Source organism: Alligator mississippiensis, chromosome 15 (genome assembly GCF_030867095.1).
Source record: "Alligator mississippiensis isolate rAllMis1 chromosome 15, rAllMis1, whole genome shotgun sequence".
Lineage (NCBI taxonomy): Eukaryota > Metazoa > Chordata > Crocodylia > Alligatoridae > Alligator > Alligator mississippiensis.
This window is the reverse complement of record NC_081838.1, coordinates 7,350,865-7,367,810: the sequence shown is the minus strand read 5'-3', so window position 1 is coordinate 7,367,810 and position 16,946 is coordinate 7,350,865. Positions and strand designations below refer to the sequence as shown.

Genomic DNA, 16,946 nt, shown 5'->3' with positions numbered 1-16,946 from the left:
CTGAGAGCAGGTGAGGCATGGGGGCCACCCCAGGGAGGGTGGCTGGAGGGCCCCTAGGACCCCAAGGTGGGGGGGCAGCCACACTGACTCAGTGCCTTACCCGCAGCGAGGCTTCTTGACCCACTTGGACACAGAAGCTGCTGATGGCGGCTGAGCCGCTACCCCTCGGGGTGGGGGCCACAGGGCCCCTACCCAGCTGGGAGCTGGAGGCCTGGTACGAGGACCTGCAGGAGGTGCTGTCCTCAGAGGAGACTGGCAGGCAGCCCCAGCTGCCTGGGGTAGCTGAGCAGGTAAGTGCCAGGCCTGGGGTGGGTGGACTACGCCACTTCCATCCCACCCCCATCCCCATTCATCCTGTGTGCGCCTGCAGGAGGAGCTGAAGGACCTGGCCACGCTGGACACCACAGCTCTGTTATGGGGCCTGGACACGCCGGTGCCCGCCGAGACCCCCGAGTTAGACTCTGAGCTGCTGGAGCTGCTGAGTGTGACAGCCCCCATGCCTGCTGGCCCCCTAGGCTCTGACTCCAGCCTCAGCTCCCCGACCCACACGGGACCTGAGGATGAAGAGGGGGGTGCTGGATGCCGGCGGGGCAAGCAGCTGGTGGGAGGCCGAGCACGGCGTCGCCGACGGGAGCAGGAGCAGGAGGCAGAGCGACGCGTGGCTGAGTTGACAGCGCAGAACGCACGGCTGCGGGCTGAGATCGACCGCCTCAGTACCCAAGTGGAGGCCACGCGGGCTGCCCTCATTGAGCGCATGGTGAATCTCCGGCAGGCCTAGCACCCAACGGACAGACCCTGGCATGGCCCCTGCCACGGGGCAGCAGACTGAAGGCCCCTGTGGGACATGTTTCCCCACCCCCGCTCCTGCCAGAGCTGGGTGCAAGCGTAGGCACTAGGAGCTGTATTTATTGTACATATATATCACTCTTGGATCCTGGCTACCACCTCCTGCTGTCTCTGGGGGGGGGCTGTGCCTAGCCCACTCCCCTTTATTTCTTTCTCTTGCCCTTAGGGGCAGGGGGCTCCAGGGGACGCCCTTCCACCAATACCAACTGCCTCTTCAGCTCTAGCAGCTTGGCCACCTCTGTGTCGATCTGTCCCTTCTCCACCTTGGCAGCTTTCAGCTCCCGCACATGGGTGCCCTGGGGGGGACACAGACTGTATGAGCCTGTGTGTGGAGGGAGGGAGGGGGGGACTATGTGCTTAGGGTAAGGGAAAGGGGCACTCACCTGCTTAGCCACCTCCTCACTCAGCTCCTTCACCTTCTGGAGGTCCACACCAGGTGTGGGGGGCTTGGGTGGGGCAGCTTTAGCCTGCAGGGGGGCAGATGAGTCACCCCCAATACACAGCTTTCCCCTCCCTATGCTTAACTCCATGCACTGTTACCCCCCCACCCCCACCAAAATGGACCTGGCCCTGCCCCCTGGAAAGCAGATGGGGGCTTTACCTGGGGCTCTAAGGCATCGTCTTCAGGCTGGGAGAAGAAAGAGGAGTGAAGCAGAGAGAGCAGAGCAGAAAGGAAGAATGGGAGGGATGCTTCCCTAGCCCCTGCTGCCAGGGTGCAGATACCCCAGGCACCAGCCTAGACTGATGAGACCAGAGCTGAGGAGCAGAAGAGGGCGGGGTCCTGGGGCAAGCCCCACATTAGTGAAGGGGGCACTCACCTGCCCACCCCCAAAGCGCTTGCGCAGGGCTTCCACCTGGTCGTTCTCCAGCTTCTGGAACAGGGGGGTCACCTGGGTGGGGGAATGAGGATGTTAACCCTCCATGTACTGTAGCCCTTTCACTGCAAGCCCCCCTCACTCTATATATACCGTGCCAATGCGGTGCCCAGGGGGCAGGGTGCAGACGAAGGCAGATGGCAGCACACAGCAGGCAGGAGGGGCGCGCAGCTGGTCCTGGATACTGGCACTGATGCTGGGCATGTAGGGCTGCAGCATGATGGAGAGCAGGCAGGCCATGTTCACTGCCACGCCCGTCACTGTGCTTGCCCGGCCCCTGCAAAGCAAGGGGGCACTCAGTGCTGGCCTCGGGCACAGCCAAATCGGTGGCCCTCCAGGGCAGGGGGGCTGAACCTCCTACCTGTCAGCATCGTTGCCCTTGATGCGCTTCCAGGGCTCGTTCACCTGGATGTACTGGTTACCATGGCGGGAGATGTTGAGGACACAGCGCAGAGCATCCCGGATCCTGCAGGTGCATGGGATAGGGTGAGGCCAGAACCCAGAGGAGGGGACCAGAGGAGACCCCCCCCCTTATCCCCCCCAGCACTCACCGGACCTTGTCCAGCAGCTGTGTGTAGTGGCGCAGCTCCAGGCCCACCCGTGCCAGCAGCCGCTTGTCATCGGGGCTCAGCTCCATCTCTGGCACGCAGCCCCCAAAGAACTTGCACACAAACATCCCAGCCCTGGGGGAGAGGACAGCCCGTGAGCCCTGCCCAGCCCAGTCCCCCACGCTGCCCCTGCCCCCCACGGTCCCCTCATTACCGGTTGACGAAGTTGCCCAGGTTGTTGAGCAGCTCGGAGTTGTTGCGCAGCAGCAGATCAGCCCAGGAGAAAGCGCTATCCTGGCCCTCAGGCCGCAGCGATAGCAGGTAGAAGCGCCAGACGTCAGCTGGGATCCCCGTGTCCTTGGCCATGTCCCCAAAGACACCCACGCCCCGGCTCTTGGAGAACTTCCCATCCTCATAGTTGAGGTACTCTACGGGGGGAGGAGAGGGCAGGGGGACCGACCTGAGCAGGAGGCAGGATCCCCCTTCCCCGATAACCCCTCTACTTGGGGCAGAATTTGAACTGGGGGCTGGGTGTACCTGTGGCGACGAGGTGATTCACCAGGGTGTAGCCATCCTCAGCACCCAGCAAGGAACAGGGGAAGACGACGCTGTGGAAAGGGACGTTGTCCTTGGCCATAAAGTTGTACAGCTCAACCTAGGGGGAGAAGGGAGATCGGGGCTCAGGGCCAGGGATCTGGGGTATCTCCTTCCTCTGCCAGCCCAAGCCCCAAGACTAGTTTCAGCCATGAGCCGGAGAGAACCCAGGAGGAGTCTGTGTCTGGCCACATCCCCCAGGGAAGGTCTCACCTGCTCAGGGTTCTTCCACCACCGCTCCCACTGGTCTGTGTAGTTGGCTGTGATGGACAGGTACCCAATGGGGGCGTCGAACCACACGTAGAACACCTGGGGGGAACATATGTGAGCTCTACCACATGGCACCAGAGCTCAGCCACAAGCTGGGTGCCCCCTCCCAGCACCCACCTTGTCACGGAAGCCATCCAGGGGCACAGGTGTGCCCCACGCCAGGTCCCGTGTGATGCAGCGTGGACGCAGCCCATCCCTGAGCCAGGAGCGTGTGATGAAGCGGGCATTAGCTGTCCAGTCCCCTGTGGCCCATGACTGCTCCAGCCACTGCTCCAGGCGCTGCTCCAGCTGGGGGTGGGGGGTTGGGGGTCAGCAGGGCAGGGCTGGGCCCAGATTCCCTCCCTGGGAACCAGGTGAAGTCCCCCACCCCCAGTTTGAGTCTGAGGGGTGGCACTCACCTTGGGCAGGTCCAGGAAGAGGTGCTGGGAGGACTTCACCACTGGGGAATCGTGGCAGATCTTGCACTGAGGTTTCTGCCAGGGGCACAGAGCCATGAGCAGGGGTGGGAAGGATGGCAGGCCCCAGCCACCTCCTGTATCCCACAATGCCCCTTTCCCAGGCCAGGAGGGTGACTATCGAGTGTCACAGATGGAGGGTGATGCACCCCCAGCCAGATGCACCCCAGGCCCATTCCTGAGACTCCTGACCCCAAGGCAGCCACGGTCCCATCCCAGCCCCACCTTGAGCTCAATGGCGTTGATGAGGCGGCCACACTTGTCACACTGGTCGCCACGGGCCTCCTCGTAGGCACAGAAGGGGCAGACGCCTTCCACAAAGCGGTCAGCCAGGAAACGCTGGCAACGCTCGCAGCGCAGCTGCTCCACCATGTCCGACCGCAGGAACCCGCGCTCCAGCAGGCGCCCAAAGATGTCTTGGGCGATCCTGGAGTTGGGGAGGGGGCGGCTGAAGGGGGCCGGGACCACCCCTGCCTGCCCCAGCGAGGCTGGGACCAGAACCTCCCCTGGCAGTGAAAAGGGGGATGCCCCAACCCAAGACTGAGGGCACCCTCAGCATAGACCCACCCCCACCATGGGCTCCCTAATCCCCCAACAGTATTTACGTGGTCTGCTGCGGTGTGGTGGTGCGGCCAAAGTAGTCGAAGGAGATGCCAAACCAGCTGTAGACACGAGCGTGGATAGCATGGTACTTATCGCAGATCTGCCGAGGCGTTAGCCCCTCCTCCATGGCCTTGGTCTCTGTGGCTGTGCCGTACTCATCCGTGCCGCACACGTACAACGTGTTCCAGTTCCGCAAGCGGCAGTACCTGTGGGGGCAGAGGGCTAGCACATGCGGGCACCTTGTAGCCCCCTCTGGCCTGGGCACCCCTGGCATGAAGCCTCCCTCATAGGCTGCAGCCCAGGCTGGGGACAGGGACTGGGAAAGGAAGGACACGAAGGTCCATGTGGTTCTCCAGGAGGGGCCCAAGGGGGCTGGAACCAGAGGTGGGGGGAACCCATGGGGCAAAGTCCAGGGGCTCCCTGAGAGTTCGGGTGCAGGAGGCTTGGTGGGCCAAGGGGACTGTGCCAATGCTCCTGCTGGGCATCAACCCCAAAGGGTCCTGCTCCTCCACTAAGGGTCAGGAAGCAATCATCCCCCCCAGTCAGACGGCTACAGACTGGAGGGGCTTTGCCTTCCCCTGTAGCAGGGAGTACAGCCCCTGCCTGGAGGCACTTCCACATAAGGAGACTTAGAGGCCAGGCCTGTTCAGCATCACAGAGAGCAGGAGAAGAGTTTACAACACCCCGAATGGCGAAGAGCAGGTCACTAGGGATTTATTCCTGACTGTCTCACCAGACAAGGCCGTGGGGAAATGAGACCAGCAGGTTGCTAATTTAAAACTAAACACCAGGAAGTTCTTTTTCACCCCATGTGTAATGAAAGGGGGGATGGAAGGGACTTGTGGCAACCAGAGGTTGGGGGAGCTGAGAGTTCAGCCAGATTCCCAGAGCCTGGACCCCACTTCTCAGAGAAGAGGGATATTGATGCAGATGCCGTGTCTATCAGTCCCAAGCTCAGTAGCTCCCAGAGTGTCCTGGGCCTCCAAGGCTGGAGGTGAGAAAGGAATAGGGGGAAAAAACCCATGCTCAGACCCTGTCTTCCTTCCAGCCCCTGCTCTCCACCACTGCGCGACACAGGAGACAGGGAAAGTGGACCCAGGCTCTGATCCAGTACCCGACAATTATTTCTGGAGAACACATTAACAACTTTTTGCAACAACAGGCCGCTGTGGCTACCTGCTTTCCCTGTGGCAGGGCTGGGCATGATGACTCGTGTCAGGTCAGAGCTGACTGGTTTTACCACAAGTTCAGATCACAGACATGCCCGGGCTGGTTTACACAAGACTGATCCTGCCTCAGGCCAGGCTGGCACTGGTTACGGCCTCTGGAGCTCCCTGCCAGCCCTGCTTCTCTATGGCTCCATGTAAGGTGCCTATTGCCAGAGCCCCATGCAGCCCCAGGGAGAAGTGCCAGCTGCGCCCCACAGGCCTGGGGACCCCGGGGCAGGTGCTGGGCAGGACCTTACCTGGCGAAGACGTCGGCACTGAGGACGCAGCCAATGATGTTGCCCAGGTGGGGCACATTGTTGACGTAGGGCAGCGCGCTGGTGATGAGCACATTCTTGCGGCCGGCCACAGGCAGCCTGGGGGGGAAGGTGGGGGCCATAAGAAGTGGAGGGCTTGCCCCCCACATCCGTCTATGCAAGCCAGCGGGGAAGGACACAGGGCAAGGGGGCATGTCCCCGCACCCATGCCCCTGGATACTCACACGGGATGCTGGGGCTGCCAGGGTTCAGGCAGCGCGGCTGTGCCCTGGGCCCAGGCGTCGGCAGCTGCAGCGATGTCCTCTTCCGAAAGGGCATGCTCGGCTGACTCCTCCTCCTGTGGGCACAGGCAGCTGAGGGGCAGCACTGCAGACCGGCGAGGGCCCACGTGGGCAGGATACAGCTCCAGTGCCATGCTCAGTGAGGAGCCAGGTGCCCTGCCAGTGGGGCCCAGAGCCACCCGCTCTCCCAGAGTGCCAAGGTGGGACTCCCCACCCAGGGCTGGTACCTCGGGCTCATTGGTGGCCGGGCGCTTGGAGGCTGGGCTAGGCACCGGCTGCCGCTGCAGGTGGGCTCGGAGCTCCCGCGCCCCCTCAGGGGTCAGCACGGCTGCGGCTGCAGCGCGGCACGGCGCCAGCTGGCTCATGCTCCGGAACCAGCTGCCCAGCAGCCCCAGGTTGTCTGCAAGGGAGGGGCAGGGGGGTCAGCTCTGAGCACACAGCTGCCCCCCACAACCCCTCAGCCCCCACCCACCACCAACCCCCCCTACCTGGCAGGCAGGAGCCATCCTGGAACAGCGGGAACAGGGCCCCCCACACGACCACGTCGGCCACTGACTCCGCATCCTGGCAGGGAAAGTGGGGAGCGTCACAGGGCAGCGAGAGCCAGGGGATGGGGGTCATGGGAGTGACATCACAGGGCACATCGAGGATGTCATGGGGTGTCAGCTGACATTGTGGGAGGTATTCTAAGAATATCATGGGGGCAAGATGGCAATGCCACGGTGCTCTGGTGCCACCACAGCCCGAGGCCCCTTCCCAACGGGCACAGCCACTGTGCACACCCTGTGGCACCCAGACCTCACCCCCCCCACCTGCCTCAGTTTCCTCGCCCCGCTCACCCCAGTGAGGTAGGTCGTGCCACGCTGGGCCAGGCCCTGGTCCACGTGAGCCAGCGCCTCTCGCACGGGCGCAAGCGCCTCCTCTCCCGGCTTCCCCTGCACCAGCTGCAGATACAGGGCGGCCGAAACAGCCGGCTGGGGGGACACAGACCAGGGTGGGGGAATGAGGGTGGGCAGGGCTGCAGCCAGGGAGAGGCCCATGCCCCCCCCACTGGCCCCACACCCACCTGCAGCTCTGTGGCCTCCCACTCCAGCCACTGGTTGGCCACATCATCCTGCTCCTTCCCGGAGAGGAGGAAGAAATACCTGTGGGTGCAGCACAGCAGGGGTGAGCGCGGCCCCCATCGCCCAAAAGACCCAGGAGTCCAAGCCCCCTCCCCTCCATGCCCAACACCCCCAACCTGATGCCCCTCACCGGCAAATGGCGTTGGGTGAGAAGAGGACGGCGCCGCTGTCCAGCTGAAGGGCCGGCAGGCACGGCTGCGTCAGGAACGGAACCACGTGCTCTGTGGGGGGCCAGCGCCAGGCAGTGAGGGGGGGCCTATGGGCAGGGCCCAACCCAGAGACATGGGGGGTGCGTCTGAAGGGTGCTGGGGAGGGGGGTGGGGGGAGTCCAGGGCCTCCGAGGGTTGGGCATCTGGGGGACAGTTCCAGGGGGGGTCAGGGGCTTCCTGGGTCGGAGCTGGGGGGGCTCTATAGGGGGTCCTGTGGAAGTCCTGCAGGAGGGCTCTAGCAGGGGAAGCCATGCAGGGGGGCTCCCGGGAGGTGTGGGGGCGGAAGCAGTGGGGGCCCAGGGCTGTTGGGGGTGGGGCTGCAGGGGACGCGAGTGGGGGCGGACGGGGGCCTTGGGATTAGGGAGGGTCTCTGGGAGTGTCAGAGCAGCCAGCTGTCCCAGGGTAGTGGGGGGGGGGCAGTCGCACTCACTGTTGGGGGGGCCCCAAGCGAGGCCGGGGGGGGGGGGGTCTCACCGCCGGGGGGGGGGGCCAGGCAAGGCTGGGGGGGTCTCCCCGCCGGGAGGGGGGGGGCCAGGCAAGGCAGGAGGGGGGGGGTCTCCCTGCAGGGGGGTGGGGCACGCAAGGCCAGGGGAGGAAGGGGGGTCTCACTACGGGGGAGCCAGGCAAGGCCAGGGGGTCTCCCTGCTGGGGAGTGGGGGGGGATCTCACCGTGGGGGCCCCAGGTGAGGCCGCGGGGGGTGCGGAGGGGGGGGTTTCCCTGCTGAGGGGGCCAGGCAAGGCCGGGGAGGAGGGGGGGGGGTTCTCCCCGCGGGGGGGGGCAGGCGAGGCGGGGGGGGGGGGGGGGGGAGGGGGGTCTCCACGCGGGGGGGGGCGCAGGCGAGGCCGGGGGGAGAAGGGGTCTCCCCGTCGGGGGGGGGCAGGGCAGGCAAGGCCAGGGGGAGGAGGGGGGTCTCCCCGCCGGGGGGGGGGGGGCAGGCGAGGCCAGGGGGAGGAGGGGGGTCTCCCCGCCGGGGGGGCCGGGCGAGGCCGGGGGAGAGGGGGGGGTCTCACCGCCGGGGGGGGCCCAGGCGAGGCCGGGGGCGGTGCCGGGGGGGCCCCAGGCCGCGGCCGCGAGCACTTTGGCCCCGTGCGGCCCCGCGCCCACGTGCAGCCGCATCTCCGGGAGGGCGGGGTTGACCGGGAGCCCCCCCCCGGCCGGCATGCACCGCGTGGCCGGAAGCGGCGCCAGGCGGAAGCAGCCGCCGTCACCAGGGCGACCGAAACGGGGCGGGGCCCGATACGTCACACCCCTGCGCGTCTGGGAGATGTCACTGCAGCGTGATGTCACCATACGCCCTGTGACATAACCACCTTGTTCCATGACGTCGCCGCGGCGCCTGACACATCGTGACGTCACCAGCACTCGTCATGATGTCACCAGCACACCCCACCCCCAGTGTCGGCTGCCACCCCGTGATGTCACCAGAGCACTGTCCTGCCAGTGATCCTCACTGTCTTGTCCCATGATGCCAGTAGATCCACTGCATGACACCATCATCCCTCGCCATGATGTCACAGCACCCCATGACGTCACGATACCCTGTGATGTCACTCTGTGTACCCAAAAAGCCTCACAATGTCACCACAAACGTCATCCTAGAGTGCATGACATCACAGGGAAGCCTCCCCATGCCGACAACACACCACGGCTGGCTGCCACATCACCTATGATGTCACCGCGCCGGCTGTACACTGAGGCTGATGTCACGGGTTGATGTCACGCGTGGGCGGGGGGCGGCAGCCCCCTCCCCCCATGGCAGAACCCAGGTGCCCGGCTGCGGCCCCTGCTCCTGGCCCCCCACTGCGCCCCCGTGACCCCGGCGTCCGGGCCCGCTCTAACCACTGCACCTGGCTTCCCCCCAGCAGAGAACCCAGGCATCCTGCCCCCCCCCCCCCGCCGCGGGGAGCTGGGGGGGGAGGAAGTCGCAGCAGGCCTGGCAGCTGTCACATGGGGGGGCGGACCCTCCTCCCTGACAGACACGCAGGCGACGGGGGTGAGGTGAGTGGGGGGGGGGTTGCGACACAGGGACCCCCCCATGACGGGTCTGGTAGCGCCCAGCATCACAGCTGGCGGGGGGGATGCACACACGCGGCACTGAGGTCACGTCTCCTTTTATGGGCATCGGCGGGCATTGCTGCCCCCGCCCCTGCAAGTCAGGGCTGCCCCCCCAGCCTGGAGGGCCCAGGGGTGGGGCTGGGAGCCCCAGGGGAGACTCCCCCCTTGCCCGGGGAGCCCAGCAGGGCTCCGGGCCTGGGTGCCAGCATGCCTGGGTTCTCCCTCCTTCGCGGCCCCCTCCTCTCCCAGCCTCAACCTTGCCACCTACGAAATGGGAAGATGGGGCTTCGGGAATGGTGTTGAGGGGGCTGTGACCTGCTCGGGGCTGTGTCCTGGCCCCCTGCCAGGCTGGAGAGACCCCTGCCCAGCTCAGTCCCAGCACCCAGGGCACCCATGAGTGCATTAACCCTTTGGTGCCCGCCTTCCCTCCAGCCAGGCCCTGCCTCTGCACCCTGAACTCCCAGCCTCTGGCCTGCCCCCCACCATAACTCGTGCCCCCCAGCCCGCGGCCCTGCCCCCGCCAGCGGCTGCCACGCAGCTGAGACACAAAGCCGCAGCGCGTGCCGGCTTCCTCTTACAGCAGCCTCCGGCTTCCTGTAGCTTCGGGGCCCCGGAGCAGGGCCCCCCCTCCCCCCAGTGCCCCCTAGACTTAGCCGTGGGTCCCATTTCTCCCTGCAGGTATCCAGTCCACCCCTCCACCCCACCCCGGCCACGATGCTGCCCGCCCGGTGGTGGCTGGAGGGGCGGACGTGGCGCCGGGCACCAGCCCCGGCCATGGGGCTGCAGGCGCTGTATGACTACGCCTACGTGGGTGCGGACGGGCGCCCCGTGGCCATCGCGGCTGGCGAGCGCTTCCGGCTGCTGCGCCAGGCCAATGAGGACTGGTGGCAGGTGCGGCGAGAAGGTGCCTCCCGCCGCACCCGCCCCATCTTCGTGCCCGCTACCTACGTGGCCCCGGTGCCCCCTGAGGGCATGACGGAGCCAGGGAGTGGGGCCAAGAGGGCCAGTATGGAGCTGCCCAGCTCCGCAGGTGAGTGCTAGGGGTGGGGGGGAGCACCGGCCTGGCCTGACACAGCCCTAGGGGCACTCGGCCATGAGGCCAGCCCCAGGGTCACCCCGCAGGGGGCACTGGGCTGCGGGGTGTCCCACAGAGGCTGCAGGGAGCTCTGATGGGTCTCTGCCCCCCCAGGGCTCCCACTGCCACGGGTCCGGTCTCTGGAGAACCTGCCCACAGCCATGGTCATGGCCACAGCCCCCTGCCAGTCCCTGCCTGAGCGGCGCCGGTCACAGGGGGATGAGGGGGGCCAGGGAGTCTGTGCCCCGGAGGTGAGTGGGGGGTCTAGGCATGAACACATGTGCCACAGCTGCCCCGAGCCCCACCCCTGCCCCTCACTCCAAACCCACAGCCCCCTGCCCTGCCCAGCCTTACCGGTGCCCCTCACTCCCGACCCACAGCCCCCTGCCCACCCTGCAGCTCCCCACTGCCAGCCCTGGTTTCATATAGGAGCCTCCCCCCCACACAACTTCCTCTTCCCTATTTTCTATGCCCACGGAGGGAAATGCAGCTTGCGGGGGGGAGGCTCGCACAGGATGTGGGGAGTGCAGGGGAGGGGCAGTTCCTGGGGTGCTGCCCTACCAGGGCCCTGCTCAACTCCCCTGGCCTCATGGCCCCTCGCTGATCCCCGGCAAGGCCCAGGCCAAGTGAGCCCTTGCCCCAGACTCCGGGGTTCCCTGGGCTGGCAGGGTGCTGGGGTGGGGGCCAGGGCAGGAGGTGGCCATAGCACACAGGGGGAGCTGGGGAGGGACAGCAGGGCACTGGGGCGGGGCTGCGGGGCAGGAGTGAAGGGCATGGCACGGGTGGGGTTGAGGGGGCAAGGGGCAGCGGGTTGAGACTGAGGGGCACCAGCAGGGCTGGAGTCACTGGCTTAGACCAGATCAATGCCCTCACTTCTGCCCATCCCCAGCCCTGCCAGTGCCCCTCACTCCTGAGCCACAACCCCTTGCCAGCCCAGCCCTGCCGGTGCCCCTCACTCCTGACCCGCAGTCCCCTGCCCTCCCAGCCCTGCCGGTGCCCCTCACTCCCAACCTGCAGCACCTTGCTGTCAGGGGCCCCTTGTGAAGGAGTGACTGGTGGGAGGACAGGATTTGGGGCCCACAGGTAACTGCCCCTCCCCACAGGCACTGCCCCCCCACTCCGCCATGGAGCCCTCCCCGCTGTACTACAACCTGGCGGAGCTGCAGCGGCCACAGGGTGACCCCCCCACCCCCAGCCCCGGGTGCCCCCCGCTGCAGGTGCTGGATGCTTGGGAGCGGCACTTTGACCCGGACTCTGGGCGCTGCTACTTCTACAACCGCCAGACGGGCGACAAGTCCTGGAAGCCACCCCGGCGCCACCGTGAACCGGTGGGCATGGGGTGGGGGTTGCGGGCCCCCTAGCTTTGGGGGAAGGGAGGCTGGGGTGACCCACCCCCAGCACAAGGATTGGGCTGCTGGCCTGGACGCATGCACAAATGCATGCAAGCCATTGTCCCATATGCACACACACATGTGATCACACATGCATGCAGTGGACAGTCCCTGTGCACACACGTGTGATCCCATGTGCATGCAAGTCACTGCACCCATGTGAACATGCACAGGTGATTACATGTGCATATAGTGTACCACCCCATATGCACACACGTGTATTAGCATGAGTGCATGCAAGCCACCCCCCCATGTGCACACACATGGGATCCTGTATGCATGTAACAATGTATTGCTCCTGTGTGCATACATATGTGGGATCACATGTGTGTGCAAGCTACTGCTCCTGGGTGCACATGCGTGTGTGTGTGATCACAAGTGCACAGAAGCATCCCCAGACCAGACTGTGCACACCTGTCCTGTGGACTCACACATGTAGTGCCCCCTCTCCTGGCATGTGACAGCCCCCCCCCCAACCTGCCTGGTCACTGGCTCCCAGGCTGCCCACCAGGTGCTGGCTGGTTCTGTGCTAATTACTCTGCTGGGGAGCTGGGTGCAGGGTGCACTGGCAGGGCGGGCACCCGTTGTGGGGGCTGTGGGTCAGGAGTGAGATGCACTGGTGGAGAGGGCACCTGGGAGCCGCAGGCTGAGCTGAACTCTCCCGGCAGAGCCTGGTGCCCGCAGATCCCAGCAGCAAAGATGCCTGCTCAGAGATCCCCCCAGATACCCCCCCAGAGAGCCCCCCAGAAGCTCCTCTGCAGCTGGCAGGAGAGGGGAGCCGAGGCCGGCTGGGGCGGCTCAGCTATACCAGGTCCATGATCCTGCCTGAGAGCCGTACCCCCAAGGTGAGACCCCCGGGGCCTGGGGGGTATGGGGGACTGGGGGGTCCCTGGGGGGCCGGACCCATCACCCCTGTCCCTCCAGGCCACGCACCGCCGCAACCGCTCGCACCACGGCCTGGAGGCCTGGCTGGGGCTCGAGTCTCCCACCACCGACGCCAGCCCCCGGCTCCCAGACCTGCCCCATGTGAGTGACCCCTGACCCCTCTCCGGACTCACCCGCACAGGCCCCCCCCCAAGCCTGGGACTGGGGAGGGGGAGCCAGCCTGGGCAGCGGGGTTGGGGGGAAGAGCTGGGGGCCCATGGTACTGGCTATGAGGGTCAGGGGGGCTGGGCCTGATCCCTGCCACCCCCCCCCCCCCCCCCCAGGAGGTGGAGAGATTCGGGCTGCTGAACAAGACCAAGATCGCGGAGGGTGGCCGGAAGCTCAGGTACGGGGGTCTTCATGGCCACAGTGTCCCTGAGGGGCTGGGGGGACCAGGACCCCACAGCTGGGTGCTGCCCCACCCCCAGGACCAGGAAGCTGGGCCTGGGCTGGGGGCCAGGAGGGGGCCCTGCTCACATGTCTCCCCACAGAAAGAGCTGGGGGGTCTCCTGGGTGGTGCTGGCCGGGAACAGCCTCATCTTCTACAAGGACCCCAAGGCCCCGGTGCCAGCTACAGGGGTGAGTGGGGGGCGCTGGGGAGGAGGGCCAGGCAGGCTGGGCCTGCAGGCCAGGGGTCACAGACCCTGACCTCTGACATCTGCCCCTCAGAAGTCGGGCTGCAGCCGACCCGAGAGCAGTGTGGACCTGCGTGGGGCAGCACTGGACTGGGCACGGGACCTGTCCAGTCGCAAGAACGTCATCCACGTGAGCGGGGGCCAGGCTGGGAGGGGGCAGCCAGCCCCACCTGCCTCTGCCCCCCCACACCCCGCCCAGCCCTGACCCTTGACCTGCCCCCCCAGTTCCGCACGGTGACAGGCAACGAATTCCTGCTGCAGTCAGACGACGAGGCAGAGATCCAGGGCTGGTACCAGGGCATCCGTGCTGTGATCCGCCGCCTCGTGAGTCCACGCACCCCCACCTGCACCCCCCCCAGCTAGTGCCCCTCCCTCCGACCTGCAGCCCTCTGCTCCCCCGCCTGGCTAGGGCCCCTCACTCCCGACCCACTGCCCATCCCCCTCCACTCCTGCTGGTGCCCCTAACTCCTAGCCCTCAGTCCCCTGCCCCCACCCTCTGTCTGGCCAGGGCCCCTTACTCCCTGTCCCCACAGCCTGGAGGGTGCCCCTCACTCCCAACCTGCAGCCCCCTGCCCCAGCCCAGCTGGTGCCCCTCACTCCCCTGCCCCCCAGACCTGCCAGTGCCCCTTACTCCTGACCCGCAGCCCCCTGACACCCTCTGCCCCCAGGACCGGGAGAACCCCCTGGACTCCCCCCTGTCCTACTCGTTGCACCGGGCCGGCAGTGCAGAGCTGCTGGACTTCAGTGCAGATGAGGACGATGAGGGACCGAGGCTGAAGGACAAGGACGGCAGCAACTTCCCAGGTAGGCGGCAATGTGAGGGGTGTTCGGGGTGGGACTTGGGGGTCCCTGGCTACTCTCACGCCGCGGCCCCCCCCCCAGGCGCCCCCCGGAGCTCAGAGAAGAAGCGGGTCAAGAGCAAATTGCGGCGCTTCATCGCCAAGCGGCCGCCACTGCAGAGCCTACAGGAGAAGGGACTCATCCGAGGTGAGACCACCTCCAGACCCCCCCGCCCAGGGACCTTGACCGGGACCCCTCCCTCACCTCCCAGGACTCTCCCCGATCATCCCCCAGGACCCCTCCCCAGGAACCCCCCCTGGGACCCTCCAGGAATCCCACCTGGACTCCACCCAAACCCCCCCCCAGACCCCTCGGGGACCCTGCCTGGAGCCCCCGCCCTTCCCTGGCCCCTGGTCAAGCCCTCCCCACTTCCAAGCCCCGCACCGCCCCCTGCCAGACCCCCCTCCTTCACTCCTCCATCTGGACCCAGCCCTTGCCCAGACCCCCTGCCCCCCCCGGAGGGATTTCTATGCAAATCCTGCAACGAGCCCCCAGACTCTGGCAGGGGCAGGAGCGGGGTCTTGCAGGAAGGTGACCCCTGGAGGGGCTGCGACAAGGCGGGGGGGAAGGGTCCAGGTAGTAGGTGGTGGAGGCATGGGGGTCATGGGAGGTCTGTGGGGTGGTGGGTCCTGGGGGTCGGGGGGCTGCTTCAGGGGGGTCTGGAAGGCCGGGGGGGAGGGGGGTGCGGAGGGGATGAGGGCATACCCCTCAGTCAGCCCGCCCCAAGCCGGCCTGCCCCCCTAGACCAGGTGTTCGGGTGCCGGCTGGACGCGCTCTGCCAGCGCGACGGGGACACGGTGCCGCGCTTCGTCCGCCTCTGCGTGCGCGCCGTCGAGGAGCGAGGTACCGGGACCCCCGAGACCCTCCCCCGGGAGCCCCGCCCCCGGGCCTGTGCCCCCAGAGTGGTGGGGGGGGCGGAGACGGCTCAGGCGTCTCAGCAGTGCCCCCTCCCCAGGTCTGGACGTGGACGGGATTTACCGGGTGAGCGGGAACCTGTCTGTCATCCAGAAGCTGCGCTTCGCCGTGGACCGCGGTGAGCAACGGCCCCAGCCCGGGGGAGCGGGGGGGGGTGTCCATTGCCGCCCCCAAGGCCCGTGGGCAGCACCGCTCACCCCCCCTTCCCCCCCCCACCGTGTTGCAGAGCGAGCCGTGACCTCGGACGGGCGGTACGTGTTCCCTGAGCTGCCGGCACAAGGTAGGGACCCCGGAGCCGCTGGGCCCCCTGGGATCACCCCCTGGGATCGCCCCCTGGATCCCCCCTAGAGCCTCCCCGGAGCCCTCCTGGGACCCGCGAATCCTCTGCAACCGGCCTTGGAGCCCCCCGGACCCCCGAGAAGACCGACCCTCCAGGACCCCCCGAGAGATCCCAGACCCCCCTGGAGACTTGACCTCCCCAGAATCCCCCCCCCCGGGAGCCCCCAGGTCCCCCCCCCTCTACGGAACCGCCCCCTCCCCCCGATCACCCATTCCTACCTCCCTGAATCCCCCTAATCGCCGTCCCCCCGCCGCGCCCCCCTGCTCCGACCCTCCAGCCACCCTAGAGCGGCCCCCGGCCACTCAGGACCCACCTACCCCCGGGTCCCACCACATCACCCGTCCCCGTCGCGACCCCTCCAGGCGCCCCCTCCCCTGCCAGGCCCGGCAGGCTGGGGGGCAGGGTCCCCGGCACAGCTCGGCCCGCGGAGCTGGTGGGGTGGGGCTGACGCCGCCCCCCGCTCCCAGGGGAGCGACTGAGTCTGCGGGAGCCCGAGTGGGACGACATCCACGTGGTGACCGGAGCCCTGAAGCTTTTCCTGCGGGAGCTGCCCGAGCCCCTCGTGCCCACCGAGCCTGGCCTTGCCCTCGCGGCAGCCGCCAGTGAGTGCCGCGCGCCCTCCCGCAGGGCAGGGAACTCCGGGGAGGGGGGCGGCTGGAGGCACCCAGGCGTCCGGGGGGCGGGGAGCGATGATCGGAGGAACCCAGGAGTCCCGGCGGGGGGGAGAGGACGCGGGCCGGGGGTCCCAGGTGCAGGCTTGGAGCTGTCCCCCTCCCCGCAGAGCTGCCGGACGCCGAGGAGCGGGTGCTGCAGGCGGCCGAGCTGGTGCGGAGCCTCCCCGCTCCCAACCGGGACACCCTGCGCTACCTCCTAGCTCATCTCCGCAGGTGCGGGGGAGCAGGGGCTGCGGGTGGAGTGAGGGGCACCGGCGGGGCTGGGGGGGCTGCGGGTGGAGTGAGGGGCACTGGCCGGGCTGACCCCTCCCCCGCCCCCCAGGGTCACGGCCCACGCCGACACGAACCGGATGACGAGGCAGAACCTGGGCATCGTGTTCGGCCCCACGCTGCTGCGGCCCGAGCGGGACGTGTCCAGCCTGGCCGCGGCCGTGGACGCGCAGCCCCGCGTGGTCGAGCTGCTGCTCAACGAGTTCCCGCGTGTCTTCCCCGAGCCCTGACCCCCCCGCTGGATCGGGGCCGTGTTACACTCCCCGCCACCCCCAAGTAAAGCGGCGCTGCCGGCTCCGGACGCCCAGTCTCTGCTCTGTGTGTCTTGGGGGGAGGAGGGAGGAGAGGGGAAGAGCCCCCAGGGGCGAGGGGAAGGGCCGGGCCCGGAGCCATCCCCCGGGGGAGTCCCGCAGAGCCCAGGTCCGTGTCACAGCGGGGTGGAGCGCACCCCACCTAGGCCCCCGCGCAGCTGGGGGAGAACCCAGGCGTCCGGGGTCTGCCCTCCCCGCCCCAGACTCCTACTTCTCCCCAACCCAGG

The 16,946-nt window shown here is 67.4% G+C and overlaps 3 protein-coding genes across 4 annotated transcripts; 2 read left to right on the top strand and 1 right to left on the bottom strand.

Moving 5' to 3' along the window:
* Positions 1 to 143: 143 nt before the first annotated feature.
* DDIT3 (DNA damage inducible transcript 3) lies at positions 144 to 1,072 on the top strand. Its single transcript, XM_006266784.4, has 2 exons — positions 144 to 290; positions 371 to 1,072. The coding sequence occupies exons 1-2, from the start codon at positions 144 to 146 to the stop codon at positions 776 to 778; spliced, it is 555 nt and encodes a 184-aa protein (XP_006266846.3). The 3' UTR covers positions 779 to 1,072.
* MARS1 (methionyl-tRNA synthetase 1) lies at positions 891 to 8,479 on the bottom strand. 2 transcript variants are annotated; one of them, XM_059719269.1, is made up of 22 exons: positions 8,300 to 8,479; positions 7,210 to 7,300; positions 7,022 to 7,100; positions 6,795 to 6,929; positions 6,444 to 6,519; positions 6,183 to 6,355; positions 5,899 to 6,011; positions 5,657 to 5,773; positions 4,194 to 4,397; positions 3,814 to 4,015; positions 3,532 to 3,606; positions 3,251 to 3,421; positions 3,077 to 3,172; positions 2,807 to 2,924; positions 2,484 to 2,697; positions 2,273 to 2,404; positions 2,083 to 2,187; positions 1,815 to 1,998; positions 1,665 to 1,736; positions 1,448 to 1,474; positions 1,230 to 1,313; positions 891 to 1,142 (listed from the first exon to the last, which is right to left on the bottom strand). In XM_059719269.1, exons 1-22 carry the CDS (start codon positions 8,448 to 8,450, stop codon positions 990 to 992), a joined length of 2,772 nt encoding a protein of 923 aa, XP_059575252.1. In that variant the 5' UTR covers positions 8,451 to 8,479; the 3' UTR covers positions 891 to 989. The 2 variants fall into 2 exon arrangements, with proteins under 2 accessions (XP_059575252.1, XP_019346961.2); XM_019491416.2 differs by lacking the exon at positions 1,448 to 1,474.
* Positions 8,480 to 9,990: 1,511 nt separating this feature from the next.
* ARHGAP9 (Rho GTPase activating protein 9) lies at positions 9,991 to 16,750 on the top strand. Its single transcript, XM_059719278.1, has 17 exons — positions 9,991 to 10,374; positions 10,534 to 10,670; positions 11,523 to 11,747; positions 12,479 to 12,655; positions 12,735 to 12,836; positions 13,019 to 13,080; positions 13,226 to 13,313; positions 13,404 to 13,499; positions 13,595 to 13,693; positions 14,038 to 14,173; positions 14,252 to 14,356; positions 14,954 to 15,052; positions 15,165 to 15,242; positions 15,351 to 15,404; positions 15,932 to 16,066; positions 16,246 to 16,351; positions 16,461 to 16,750. Exons 1-17 carry the CDS (start codon positions 10,059 to 10,061, stop codon positions 16,636 to 16,638), a joined length of 2,193 nt encoding a protein of 730 aa, XP_059575261.1. The 5' UTR covers positions 9,991 to 10,058; the 3' UTR covers positions 16,639 to 16,750.
* The last annotated feature ends 196 nt before the right edge of the window (positions 16,751 to 16,946 follow it).

What these genes read in the sequence shown, in the direction of transcription:
- DDIT3 (XM_006266784.4), top strand. Translation starts at nt 144, where the DNA reads ATGGCGGCTGAGCCGCTACCCCTCGGGGTGGGGGCCACAGGGCCCCTA. An exon ending in TGCCTGGGGTAGCTGAGCAG is followed by an intron (nt 291 to 370) that starts GTAAGTGCCAGG and finishes GTGCGCCTGCAG; the next exon opens with GAGGAGCTGAAGGACCTGGC.
- MARS1 (XM_059719269.1), bottom strand. Translation starts at nt 8,450, where the DNA reads ATGCCGGCCGGGGGGGGGCTCCCGGTCAACCCCGCCCTCCCGGAGATG. An exon ending in GGATGGCTCCTGCCTGCCAG is followed by an intron (nt 6,356 to 6,443) that starts GTAGGGGGGGTT and finishes CCTCCCTTGCAG; the next exon opens with ACAACCTGGGGCTGCTGGGC. An exon ending in ACCACACCGCAGCAGACCAC is followed by an intron (nt 4,016 to 4,193) that starts GTAAATACTGTT and finishes CCCCAACTCCAG; the next exon opens with GATCGCCCAAGACATCTTTG.
- ARHGAP9 (XM_059719278.1), top strand. Translation starts at nt 10,059, where the DNA reads ATGCTGCCCGCCCGGTGGTGGCTGGAGGGGCGGACGTGGCGCCGGGCA. An exon ending in GCGCGCCGTCGAGGAGCGAG is followed by an intron (nt 15,053 to 15,164) that starts GTACCGGGACCC and finishes CCCCCTCCCCAG; the next exon opens with GTCTGGACGTGGACGGGATT. An exon ending in CTCCTAGCTCATCTCCGCAG is followed by an intron (nt 16,352 to 16,460) that starts GTGCGGGGGAGC and finishes CCCGCCCCCCAG; the next exon opens with GGTCACGGCCCACGCCGACA.